This window comes from Triticum aestivum, chromosome 2B (genome assembly GCF_018294505.1).
Source record: "Triticum aestivum cultivar Chinese Spring chromosome 2B, IWGSC CS RefSeq v2.1, whole genome shotgun sequence".
NCBI lineage: Eukaryota > Viridiplantae > Streptophyta > Magnoliopsida > Poales > Poaceae > Triticum > Triticum aestivum.
Window position 1 is genome coordinate 108840543 of NC_057798.1, and position 11241 is coordinate 108851783.

General features: G+C 48.6%; 1 protein-coding gene across 4 annotated transcripts; it reads right to left on the reverse strand.

Annotated features, from left to right (window-relative positions):
* Window positions 1–1895: 1895 nt before the first annotated feature.
* On the reverse strand, window positions 1896–4900 carry LOC123043765 (uncharacterized). 4 transcript variants are annotated; one of them, XM_044466338.1, is made up of 4 exons: window positions 4643–4900; window positions 3335–4574; window positions 2996–3228; window positions 1896–2798 (listed from the first exon to the last, which is right to left on the reverse strand). In XM_044466338.1, the coding sequence occupies exons 2-4, from the start codon at window positions 4542–4544 to the stop codon at window positions 2100–2102; spliced, it is 2142 nt and encodes a 713-aa protein (XP_044322273.1). In that variant the 5' UTR covers window positions 4545–4574; window positions 4643–4900; the 3' UTR covers window positions 1896–2099. The 4 variants fall into 4 exon arrangements, with proteins under 4 accessions (XP_044322273.1, XP_044322272.1, XP_044322271.1 ...); XM_044466337.1 differs by having other exon boundaries at window positions 3335–4582; XM_044466336.1 differs by having other exon boundaries at window positions 3335–4900.
* Window positions 4901–11241: the final 6341 nt, after the last annotated feature.

Here is an 11241-nt window from a genome sequence, read left to right on the forward strand (position 1 = left end):
GGCGATGGACTCGGATGAGGAGGAAGAGCTCGCCGCGCTGCTGGAGGAGGAAGCCGCGACCGACGTCCAGGAAGAAGAGCATCTGATGGTGCTCGCCGCCCTCGCCCAGCTGCTGGCGAGCAATGAAAAGCCGCGTCGAGGTGGCTCGGCGCCGGGGCGGGTGAAAGCAAAGAACCGGCATCGTCTGCAAGGCTACTGCATGCTCTACTCCGACTACTTCGCCGATGCTCCACTTCATGGCGAGAGAACATTTCGGCGCCGTTATCGGATGAGCCGAAAGCTCTTCCTCAGGATTGTGAATTCCATCCGGGAGTTCGACAACTACTTCAAGTGCAAGATGGATTGCACTGGCGCTCTTGGATTCACCTCCATCCAGAAATGCACGACAGCGACGAGGATGCTTGCATATGAAGCTCCCAGTGATTCACTCGACGACTATGGGCGCATGGCCGAGTCCACCAGCATAGAGTGTTTCTACAAGTTCTGTCGAGCAGTGGTGGCAATGTTTGGGCCACAATACTTGAGAACACCCAATGCAGAAGACACTGCTCGGATCCTAGCCCAGAATGCAGCAAGAGGATTTCATGGGATGCTTGGAAGCATCGACTGCATGCATTGGCAATGGAAGAACTGCCCATTTGGTTGGCAGGGGATGTACAAAGGCGCCAAAGGCGGTTGCAGTGTGGTGCTTGAGGTGGTAGCCACACAGGACCTCTGGATTTGGCACTCCTTCTTTGGTATGCCAGGAACTCACAATGACATCAACGTGTTGCAGTGCTCTCCTGTTTTTGCCAAGCTCGTTGAGGGTCATTCTCCTCCGGTGAACTTCGAGATCAATGGGCACCAATACAACAAGGGGTACTATCTAGCTGACGGCATCTATCCGAGATGGTCGACATTTGTGAAGACGATCACAAACCCTGTGGCAGGAGGCAAGAACGCCTGGTTTGCGAAGGTTCAAGAGGCTTGCAGGAAGGATGTCGAGTGGGCATTTGGTGTGCTCCAATCTCGATTCGCTGTTGTTCGGTACCCCGCTCAGACCTGGTCGAAAGATTAAATGTGGGATATGATGACTTGCTGTGTCATCTTGCACAACATGATCATCGAGAGCGAGCAAGAAGACCCAATGTTTGACACTGAACCATACTACAGGCAGGGTCCTCTAGCCGAAGTTGATCACCAGCTACCGGCAACTTGGACTGCCTATCTCAGTATGCGTCAGGAGATCCGAGACCCACAGGTGCATCATCAATTGCAGAAAGATCTGATTGAGCACCTATGGAGGCTCAAGGGGGACGCCGCGTGATGAAATACGAGTTTTTATTTGTTGAACTATATAATTTGTATTGAAATATTTGTTGTTGTAGTATTTTGTTGAAGTATTTGATTTTTCTGTGATGAAATATGTGATAAGGAATAATTGTGTTGATAATTGAACGCCGAGACACGGCGAAACCACGCCGAATATGGGCCTATTCTCGCCCATATGGGCCGTTTATTCGCCGAAATTAGGCTGCAAAGTGGGCCAATTTCGGCGCCTGGGGGCGACGACTGGGCGCAAAACCGCCCCAGCGCCGAGTGTATCGCCGGCTCGCCCCCAAAAGGCGATTTGTATGCGTCCTGGGAGGGCCAACGGCTGGAGATGCCCTAACATCTCGGCCGCCGCTTCGGTGGTAGTGGCGGGCATTGTTCCCGAATGGAATGGAGGCTATGGCTACTCGCGTGGCGGCAGAGGGGCCGTAACCGTAGAGTTGTGGGTAGGCACGAGTAGTTAGGCAGAGCTCTGCCGGTGGATTTGGGTGGTGTGGCCTCTGTTACGAGGTTCTGTAAAACTTGCATCTCTTTTTCCCTCTTAATCTTAATGATATGACAGCGCAATTCTCTTGCGCGTTCCGAAAGAAAAAACACAACATAACTTACAAGTTGTACACATATGGTTGCCTACATAACATGCAGTTAATAGCCGAATTGCTGGACACTAAACATAAATATCTGCTATTAGATGCAGAAATACAAAGGCACTTCGACAGACCGGACAGATAAATTTAGAGGAAATAGAGATCTGTAGTGCCTCTCTTTAGCCATCATCTTCACAACATTCAAACCCCCATCCCACTGACCGCTTCTTTCAATTCGTCAAAGTCCATTCCATTCATCATCAAATGACGCCTGTTCGAAACAAGAAGAGACCAAGCGACAGTAATCTCCACTTCCACCTTAGGGTCACGGTCACCCAAGAAACATGTCTCCTGACTTATATTGCAAGCTTTGGGCGTGAAGCAAACCTCACCTTGTGCGGTGATATCACCAGATTCTGAGTAGGCTTGTATGACAACATTCAGGCTTCCTTCCAATTCTACAGAAACTACATGCCTTGATAGACGAAGGTAACCATATGAACCCTTAGGCATTGTTCTACCGCGTGAAGCAAGCATCACAATTTCCATGGATGGGGCATGAGTAGTATAAAAGACTTTACCATCAGTGACCTTATATGTCCGCGGTGGTGAGAGGCAAGCCACTTTACCACCGTAATCGAAAGGCCATGGTCCATTTTTGACACAGACACCCAATATAGTGGCCTGGACAGTTTCATGAATTCGCTCCATGCATAACTCTATTCTGCAGAAGCAGTTGCTGAAGGAAATGGTATGTCCTCCGCTGTAATGGCGCCTCCCACTAATCAATGCTATATCTTGAGACAATGTTTTGCCTTTCACTCTTAGCTCGGTTTCAAAGTAAACATCATCAGTAAACACAATGGCACGAGACGGGCCAATTAAGCGCAAAAAAGGATCCTGCAGGCGTCACCAAACAACTTATTAGTACCGGCAATCCTAAAGGAACAAAACATACCTACTTCTAAACCTTTTTTTGAACTGACACAATATGACAGCAAGAGAAGACAAGTAAGGAAGAATGGCACCACATATGCATTAAATATACAAAAAATTGTAGGAAAGGATTATATCAGGTAAAGTACTAGCATACATACGTCCTGACTGAGCTTCTGCGACCTCCACCTATCGCAAGAGAAGAGGAGGTTGCGGCTGTGATCCACGCAGTCTCGAGCGGCAACCACCCCATACACAGACAATGGCCACTCAAGGCCGCCTTTTAACTCCTCGAGCTTGATGGTGAAGATCTGCAGGGTGGCCCCAGCGATGGCGGCATCTCCTGGGTCGCATCCAGGTGTGCAGTGGGTAAAGTGCATGGGACTCACGGTCGCTGCAAAGACCAACCAAATAGAAGACTTACAGAAATCTAACATGAATGGATGGATCAAAGCATAAGCATGCACGAATGTGTTAACTTGCTAGTATTCAGTACTCACTCGTGTCTTCGAAGAACGCGCGGCCACACGCTCCCCAGTTAGATTCCCAGCTTGTACGGTACGAGGCAAAGCTGTTGGCCTCAAAGGCCATCTCCTCCTCTTTGGCTATTTCCAGGGCCGATTTGCCTCTGTCCATCTCCATCTTCATATCATGATCACATGGGCACAGTTTGGATTCATTGGAGCCTTGGACCTGCTTCAGATCCATGGCTGCATGGTGTTGGGGCCTTGCAGATGGAGCCGCAGCACAATCTCCGCGCTTCCCCTTCTTATGACCCCCGCGGTTCCCCTTCTTACTGCCACGAGACTGCATCTTGGTATCAGGCCCGCGGGGAAGTTGTTGAGATTGCATCTCAGTCTCACAAGGCAATGGACCAATCAACTGCTTCTCCACGAAGGATTTTCCCTTCTTACTGCGACGAGGAGGAACCTTACTCTGGATGTCAGGTCGACTAGAAATAACTTCAGACTGCTGCGTCCTGGCCTCAACCTTTTCCCCGTCGTCTAATTTGGTTCCAGACAAGTCCAAATTTTTGAAATGCACCTCCATGGTTGTCACCTCATCCTCATGGGCACCTTCCGGATAAATCTCATGGCAGTCATACACAGATGGTTGCCTCTGCTGTTGTAAAGGAGGAGGGGAAGGAGGACCTGGAACCTCACTCTGGATCAGAGAGCCGCAAGAAAGAACTGGTTCCTCCAAGAGGGATTTGCCGCTGCCCCTCCGCAACTTGGTCCTCTTCTTCCGCCCCACTTCAGCCGACCAGGCTTCCATGGCTTCGAAAAAAACAGGATTGACCTCCTTCTGTTTCTCTCTGTTTCGCTCGAGGTCATCCAAAATAGCACTCACAACTGATACATATTCCACGCTCGGCGTCCACGGCAACGAGTCACCTTCGGTCCTCTCATGCTCCTCCAGTGCTCTCTCCTTCCGTCTTCGAAAATCGGCCAACAGCGTTTTCTCCTCCTTAAGCAGTTCTGATCGCAGCCCCGCCAATTGTTTGAGCTTCTCAGGAGGGATGACCGGACCCTTGTGACCCCCCTTCTTCATGCCGTGAGAAGGAGGAGGGACTGGAACCTTACTCTGGATCTCAGGGCTGCAAGAGACATCTTCAGACTGATCCTCCTCCAAGACAACAGATTTGCCCCTGTCCATCGCATCCTCCGCCTCATCGCCACCACCATCCAATGTGTCCGACTGGTTAGGCATATCCTCCCGCTCCAGTTTTATGATCCGCCCCTGAAAGTCTTCGAGCTTCTCAGGAGTCATGCCACGAGGATGGGGAAGGGGGGGGACTGGAACCTTACTCTGGATCTCGGTGCCGCAAGAAAGAGCTTCAGGCTGCTGCTCGGTGGACTTGCCGGATTCCCCTTCCGTCCCCGTCCCCGTCTCCACCTCAAGAGGCGCCCTCGCCTCACTTTCCCACGGCCGCCACCCGCCGTCGCTTCTCTTTTTGTGTTCTAATAGGTGGTCCGCCGCCGCCGCCCAGTCGGAAAGAACTCAACTTAAGGTTCCTCCCAAAGGGAGCAGTTCCGAGTGCGGGGAATGAGGATTGAGGAACGAGTAAAATGACCACTAGCTTCAAAAAAAAAAAAAGTAAAATGACCACTCATATGTCCCCGACGCGTCGGGTGCGTCCAGGAAGAGGGCCCGATCATCCTTCGGTTTAAGTCCGGTGCAAGCAGCAATCTCAAATATGCGACTTGAACTGCAAGAAATACTACTGTCCTCCTGGCTATTCAATCACAAATCACAGGTTGGTTCGCATCACATATCTTAAATACATACTACACACATGTAACACAAAAGTTGAGTACTATTACATATACAGGGTCTGTTACAGTCCAGAAAAAATTATCAAAAATTGACATCGTATTTGATCCTTCCTAGATATGGCTTTCTGTGAAACAAAAGCTGACACAGAGCACTAACTAATAAATTAGTCTAAAAATAATAATAAATGATATAAAAACATAAAAAGTAATAATATAAACATTTAACAATCAAAATTATACATACGTTTGCAACGTAACAGCATCCCCAAGCTTAATTCCTACTCGTCCATGAGTAGGTAATGATAAACAAAAAAATTGATGTTAAACGCTACCTAACATGTTCTTGATCAAATGATCTAATCATAGTATGAATTTGAGATATGTATTATTCCAGACAATAGTCTATCAATTTAACATCAGATTACTAATACACAATCATGCAAGTAAACAATTATTGCCTTTTAAAATAAAAATGCTAAATAATGCGATATATACACACTTAATCATAATAAGCATGGCACACTTGGTCTTCCTAGCATATAAAGATATCAAGTCATGAACAACTCCGACGCTAAACCAAGCAATTAAATCATATTTTTCTTCGTTTTAGCCATTTCAACTCTCACGTAATCCTTAAGCGTGAGCCATGGTCTTAGCAATTTTTTAAAAGGGAGGCATAAGATTTGCCTCATCTATTAAATAAGGAGAGAATAGAGTTTAGAGTTTACATAACACCCCACGCAAATGGCATGAAAATTACTTGCACAAAATTACAGACCCAAATTTCTTTGTGCCGGCAGTAACCTATAACTTTGCTTCTTCAAGAATGGATCTAAGGAGAACAGGCGGTGGAGCAAATTTTTGACAAAACACTCTAGCATTCCGCTCATTCCAAACGGTCCATGAGATGAGCATGGTGAGGGAGGTCATGGCATGCCACTTTGGGTTTCGGCTATCGGTTTGCTTGTCCCACCACTTGTTGACGGATTCATCAAGATGCCACTGGGAGGTGTTGACGTGAGGTAGCCCAAGCTTCTCGATGATAGATCTCCAAAGCCTAAGCGTGTACTGACACTTGAAGAAGAGGCGACGCCCCATTTCTTGTTCTCTCTTGCATTGTTGGCAAAGGCCACAGTTTACCCAACCGCGCCTCTCCAACCGATCGGCGGTCCAAATACGATCTTGTAGAACTAACCAAGTGAAGAATTTGACCTAGGGGGGCAAGCCTTCCAAACCATGTGATCCATGGGTGAGAGAGTCAAACCGAGGAATTGAGCCTTATACGCGGTGGCCGTCGAGTATATCCCATCATTCGCATGCTTCCAAATGATACCATCTTCGGCTTGCCCACCAAGGTGAAAGTCATGAACAAGCATCCAAAGAGTGAAGAACTCGCGAATGTGGCCAACGGTGACAATGGTGTTGGGATTGATTTTGAGAATCCAAGCACTTCCCTGAAAGTAGGTGCAAAGGCCAGTCGCATCCCCAAAACCTCTCAAGATGGACGCAAGGTTGTCGATATCTGTTTTAATAGGAGCACAAAAAACGGCGGCATCATCCGCATATAGGGAGGTCCACACCATGGGCCTTGCCCACGAATCTTATGAAGAAGGCCTTTCCAGGTTGCCAAATCCATAATCTTATTGGATCAATCGCGATGACAAAAAGAAATGGGGAAATGGTGTCACCCTACCAAGCCCACCATCGTGCTTAATGGGGGACAGGGATCCCACTCAAGAGAATGCAAGACAAAGACGAGGAAAGCAGCGCGGCAATCCAAGCGTGGAACTTGTCCAAGAATCCCATACGCTGGAGGAGATCCAAAATGCATTCCCACTTAATGGAGTCAAAGGCCTTTCTTATGTCTAGCTTGAAGAGCAGAGCAGGGGTCTTGCACTTGTGTAACCGCCTAGCAAAATTCCGAACGCACATGAAGTTATCATGGATACTATGCCTCTTGATGAAAGCACTCTGTGCGTTGGAGACAAGGTCATCCATGAGAGGAGCAAGCCGAAGCGACAAGACCTTGGCAATAATTTTGGCTAGGGCATGGATGAGACTGATATAGGTCTATAATCAGAGATGTCTTTCACGCTCTCCTTTTTGGGTAATAGAACAACATTGGCGGAATTCCCCCATTGCAGGTTGGAGGTTTGAAGGGAGTCGAAATGCTGGATGACCCTCATGACCGTATGCTTGATGATTCCCCAACACTTCTTGAAGAAGATCCTCGTGAAGCCATTTGGACCTGGTGCCTTATCACTAGGCATTTCTTTTATGGCCGCCCATACCTCACCTTCTGTGATGGTGTTACCCAGGTCGTGCAAGTCATGGGTTTCCACCCCAAGCTCATCCCAGTTGAAGTCTTTGTTTCTACTACGTCCCCTACCCATGACCTTAGAGAAGTGGTCATGGATGATCTTCTCTTTTTCCTTGTGCTCGGTCACCCACCCATGTGCTTGTTTAATCCGGTGAATGGTGATTCTTCCTTCTTCTGGCATTGATGTGGCGGTGGAAGAATTTTCTGTTTGCATCCCCATGCCTCAAGTTTGCCAACCGAGCACATTGGCTCTTCCTAGTCCTCTCAAGTACCGCCAAACTGATCACCCTCCACTTGAGCCTCGAGTGTATGTCACATTCCTCTAGAGAAAGGGCCCTCGCCTCTTGCGCAATGTTGAGGTGGACAATCACAAGTAGGGCCGCATGGAGTTGGACCTTTGCCTTGGAGAACAGGTTCTTGCTCCACTCAGTAAGCCGGGTCGCGGGTTATTTGAGCTTGTGGTATAGGACTTGCAACTCCGGGTGCCTGACATGCTCATCCCATGCCTTTTTCACCACCTCAGGGAAGCCGTGCAAAGAAGCCCAGAAGTTTTCGAACTTGAAAGATCTTGGCCTTCTAGGCCCTTTGTCAACAATGGTCGGAGAGGGAAGACGACAAAGCATTTAGCACATGGGTGTTGAAGGCCATATCCCGCTCCGCATTATAGAAGAAGGAGTTGAGCTTGCAAAGAGTTGGGTTGTCCCGCTCATTACTCCAAATGAAGTGCCTATTTTGTAGGTGAATTTCCTTGAGCTCACAAGATTGTAGCATAGCCCAGAAGCGATTGATCCTACTCCGGTTAAATTTTCTCTCATTTTTGTCTCGTGCGCAGTAAATTTGGTTGAAATCTCCAAGGGCCAGCCATGCAATCCCATTGGGAGGCTTGTGGGATATGAGCTCGGCAAAAAAACATCTTTGCAAGCGTGATCAGTTATCCCATATACGGACGTGACCCTAAAGCAGACGTCGGTTGCACGGATACAGACCATGAAAAGAGAGGAAATAGGTCGATGTGGTGATATCGGAGACATCGAGAACTTCTCATCCCATAGGAGTAGAATTCCTCCCCTAGTCCCCAACATTGGGCATTGTGCAAAGCTTTGAAGTTTGTTGCCACCCAGGAAGGCAGCGATGAATTTATCGACGCTATCGAGCTTTGTCTCTTGTAGATAGATGAGCTGGCATGAGGAGGCGGCACTCGTTGCGCAAACTGTTGCCCTCCGAGACGGGCAGTTTAGCCCATGGACTTTCCAACTTAATGTGTTGATGGGTTGTGTCGTCATGGGTCACACACAAAATTCACTTGTCGTTTGCCAGTTATAGCAACCGAACAAAGCCATCGGGTAGAGAAGAGCCATTGTAGTGACAACAGCACACTTGAGCAAGCAAAATAGCATAGTACATGACCACACACTTGCGATACAACACACACCGACAATACTGGAAACAACACTAACAGTAGTCCGAACACTACGTGGTGCACTAAGAGGCTGGGCTAACATAATCACCATTAACACCATAACAGGCAGACTAGTGACATCAAACATCCTAAAGAGATGCATCCCCCAGCTAAGCAACCTCTAGTGCTCCCTCGCCACCATGATCAAGTAGGGTGTCCTCGAGGCCGTTGACAGCCAAGTCATCAAGATGGAAAAATTCCCTCATAGCCATAATCACCTCTGGAGCTAACTGGTCCTTGAACTTGGAAGTGAACTCTTCCAGAGTTGCCTCTATCGCATCTTTACCATCTCTGGTGATTCCTAGCATGCGGCAGACCAATTTTTCAGCAACTTTCGCTGCCGGCACAACAACAACACTTGCACCAGGGCGCTTGACCCTCTGCAGCGAGAGGCCACCCTTCCTGGAAATCTGCACCCCAGCCAGCATTTTCCGACAAGCTGTAGAAGCCCTTGGGGTGGTGATGGAGGCATGGCAAAAATGCTCTATTGCCACACCTCAAAGAGTGACAACAAAGGATCTTTAGGGGTCTTGTCTTGTCGACCACGCACCAGAGAGGGAGTGCAATACAGGGGGCCAACGCAGATCAAGGGCGGTGTTGGAGGGGATTGAAATCCTGGTGGCCTAGATGGTGAGAGCAGGGCCTTTTGGAGCGAAACTAGAGAGCATAACTGAAGCAGGGATTGGTTCGGTGTCACTTGTGGCAGAGTAGGACTTGAGGCTTCAATATGGTTGGATTTGGGGCTGGATGGCAGCACCGTGGTCGGAGAGAATGGGGGGGGGACAACTACGGGTGTCGTGGGAACGATTCCGATAATAAGAGAGGGGTAGGATAACGGAGCATGATCTATCGAGATGCAAATGGGTGACACGGTGGTTTTAGCGAGTTCGGGCCTCTCACGGTGGAGATAACAACCCTACGTCTCGTGCTCTGGAGAGGCTTTGTTTTATCTGTATATGTATCCGGAGATTACAATGTATGAAAGAAGGGAACGGATCCCGTGCCTGAGCTAAGTCCTGAGACTAATGGCGAAAAGAGAGAGAGGTGGAAGAAAAGAACCCCCCAAGTCTACTGGTGGGGGGTGGCTTATATAGAGTGCGCCACCCCCTCACCTCCTATGTTACAAAGTGGGGCATGAATGCCATAATGTCAGCCCACTACCAAGCCCTCACCATGAGAATGATGTCGACTGCTTTGTTGCCTGCTGGTCTTCGTATATCCGAGTGAGTCGAGCGGTCGAGTGGTGAACTGTCATCCGAGTGGATGGTATACTGCTTGGTCGAGTGGATCGTATGCTGCTTGTTCGAGTGGATAGTATTTCTGTATGAAATTTATCTAGACCCACGTGTTATGTGGACCCCATGCTTTATGATATTTCGACCCTTCGTGGGCCTACCTGTTATGTGTATCCCCAACATTAGCCCCCGAATCGATTGCGATTTTGCAGAACGAGTTTGTGAAAGACATGACTTGGCCCGAGTGATTACTCGATAGCTGTCATCATACTTTCAGACAACCAAGGTTTGAACAAAATCTCGATGGATTCCGGCACTGGGCTTCCGACTGATCTGGGGTAAGTGCCCGTGAGGAGCAACTTGGTGACATTTGATCATCTCTCGGAAGAGATTAACTCGTGATCAGAGTATGGATGTGTCATTAAATCCAGGCAACAAGATCGACGCATGGACAACTCTCTCGGTGAGATGCCATTCTTATCCCGGAGGAACGTCAATACGAGTCGGCTCTAGATCCAAACTTATGAGTTTCACGCTTTGAGTCCTGGAAGAAGGCTCAAAACAGGTCCACGGAGGAGCCTTAAACTCACCTTATAGCAATTTTTTTGGGAGTGATTTGGAGCTGGTCCTGCATCGAGTAACTAATTACTCGGAATTTCTTCACGTCTGGAACATGTCTTTTTTTGTTGTTTGGCCGTCACTCGGACCGGGCGGACCGTTCCGAGTGGATACCGTTCCAGTGGGGGCACGTTGAGTGCACCCACGGCGGGAGTCTTAGAGCTTGTCTTTTTTGTTGTTGTGTTCATCACTCGGACTGGTCAGGCCGTACCGAGTGGAGATTACTCTAGTGGGGGCACACTGAGTGCACCCACTGGGTGTAGTCCCCGAGACCACCATTGACTGAGGGCAGTCGGCGGGGGTCTGAGAGAACTAAAACTCTTCTTAGATGGTACTGATCGAACTTGTTCTTCTCTAACTCGGAGGTAGTAATTCTGGAGCTGGTTTTGCATCGAGCAAAATGTTTCTTTCTGAGTTCTCTTCCAGTGGGGGCACGCTGAGTGCACCCGCTGGGTGTAGTCCCCGAGCCTCTGTCGGACTAGATGAGTCGGGCAGAGGG

Bases quoted from the DNA above. Each gene is read 5' to 3' on its own strand.
- LOC123043765 (XM_044466336.1), bottom strand. From the start codon at position 4,604: ATGACTCCTGAGAAGCTCGAAGACTTTCAGGGGCGGATCATAAAACTG. The intron at 3,229-3,334 runs GTGAGTACTGAA...TGGTCTTTGCAG, and splicing joins CGCGTTCTTCGAAGACACGA to CGACCGTGAGTCCCATGCAC. The intron at 2,799-2,995 runs GTATGTATGCTA...TGACGCCTGCAG, and splicing joins CGCAGAAGCTCAGTCAGGAC to GATCCTTTTTTGCGCTTAAT.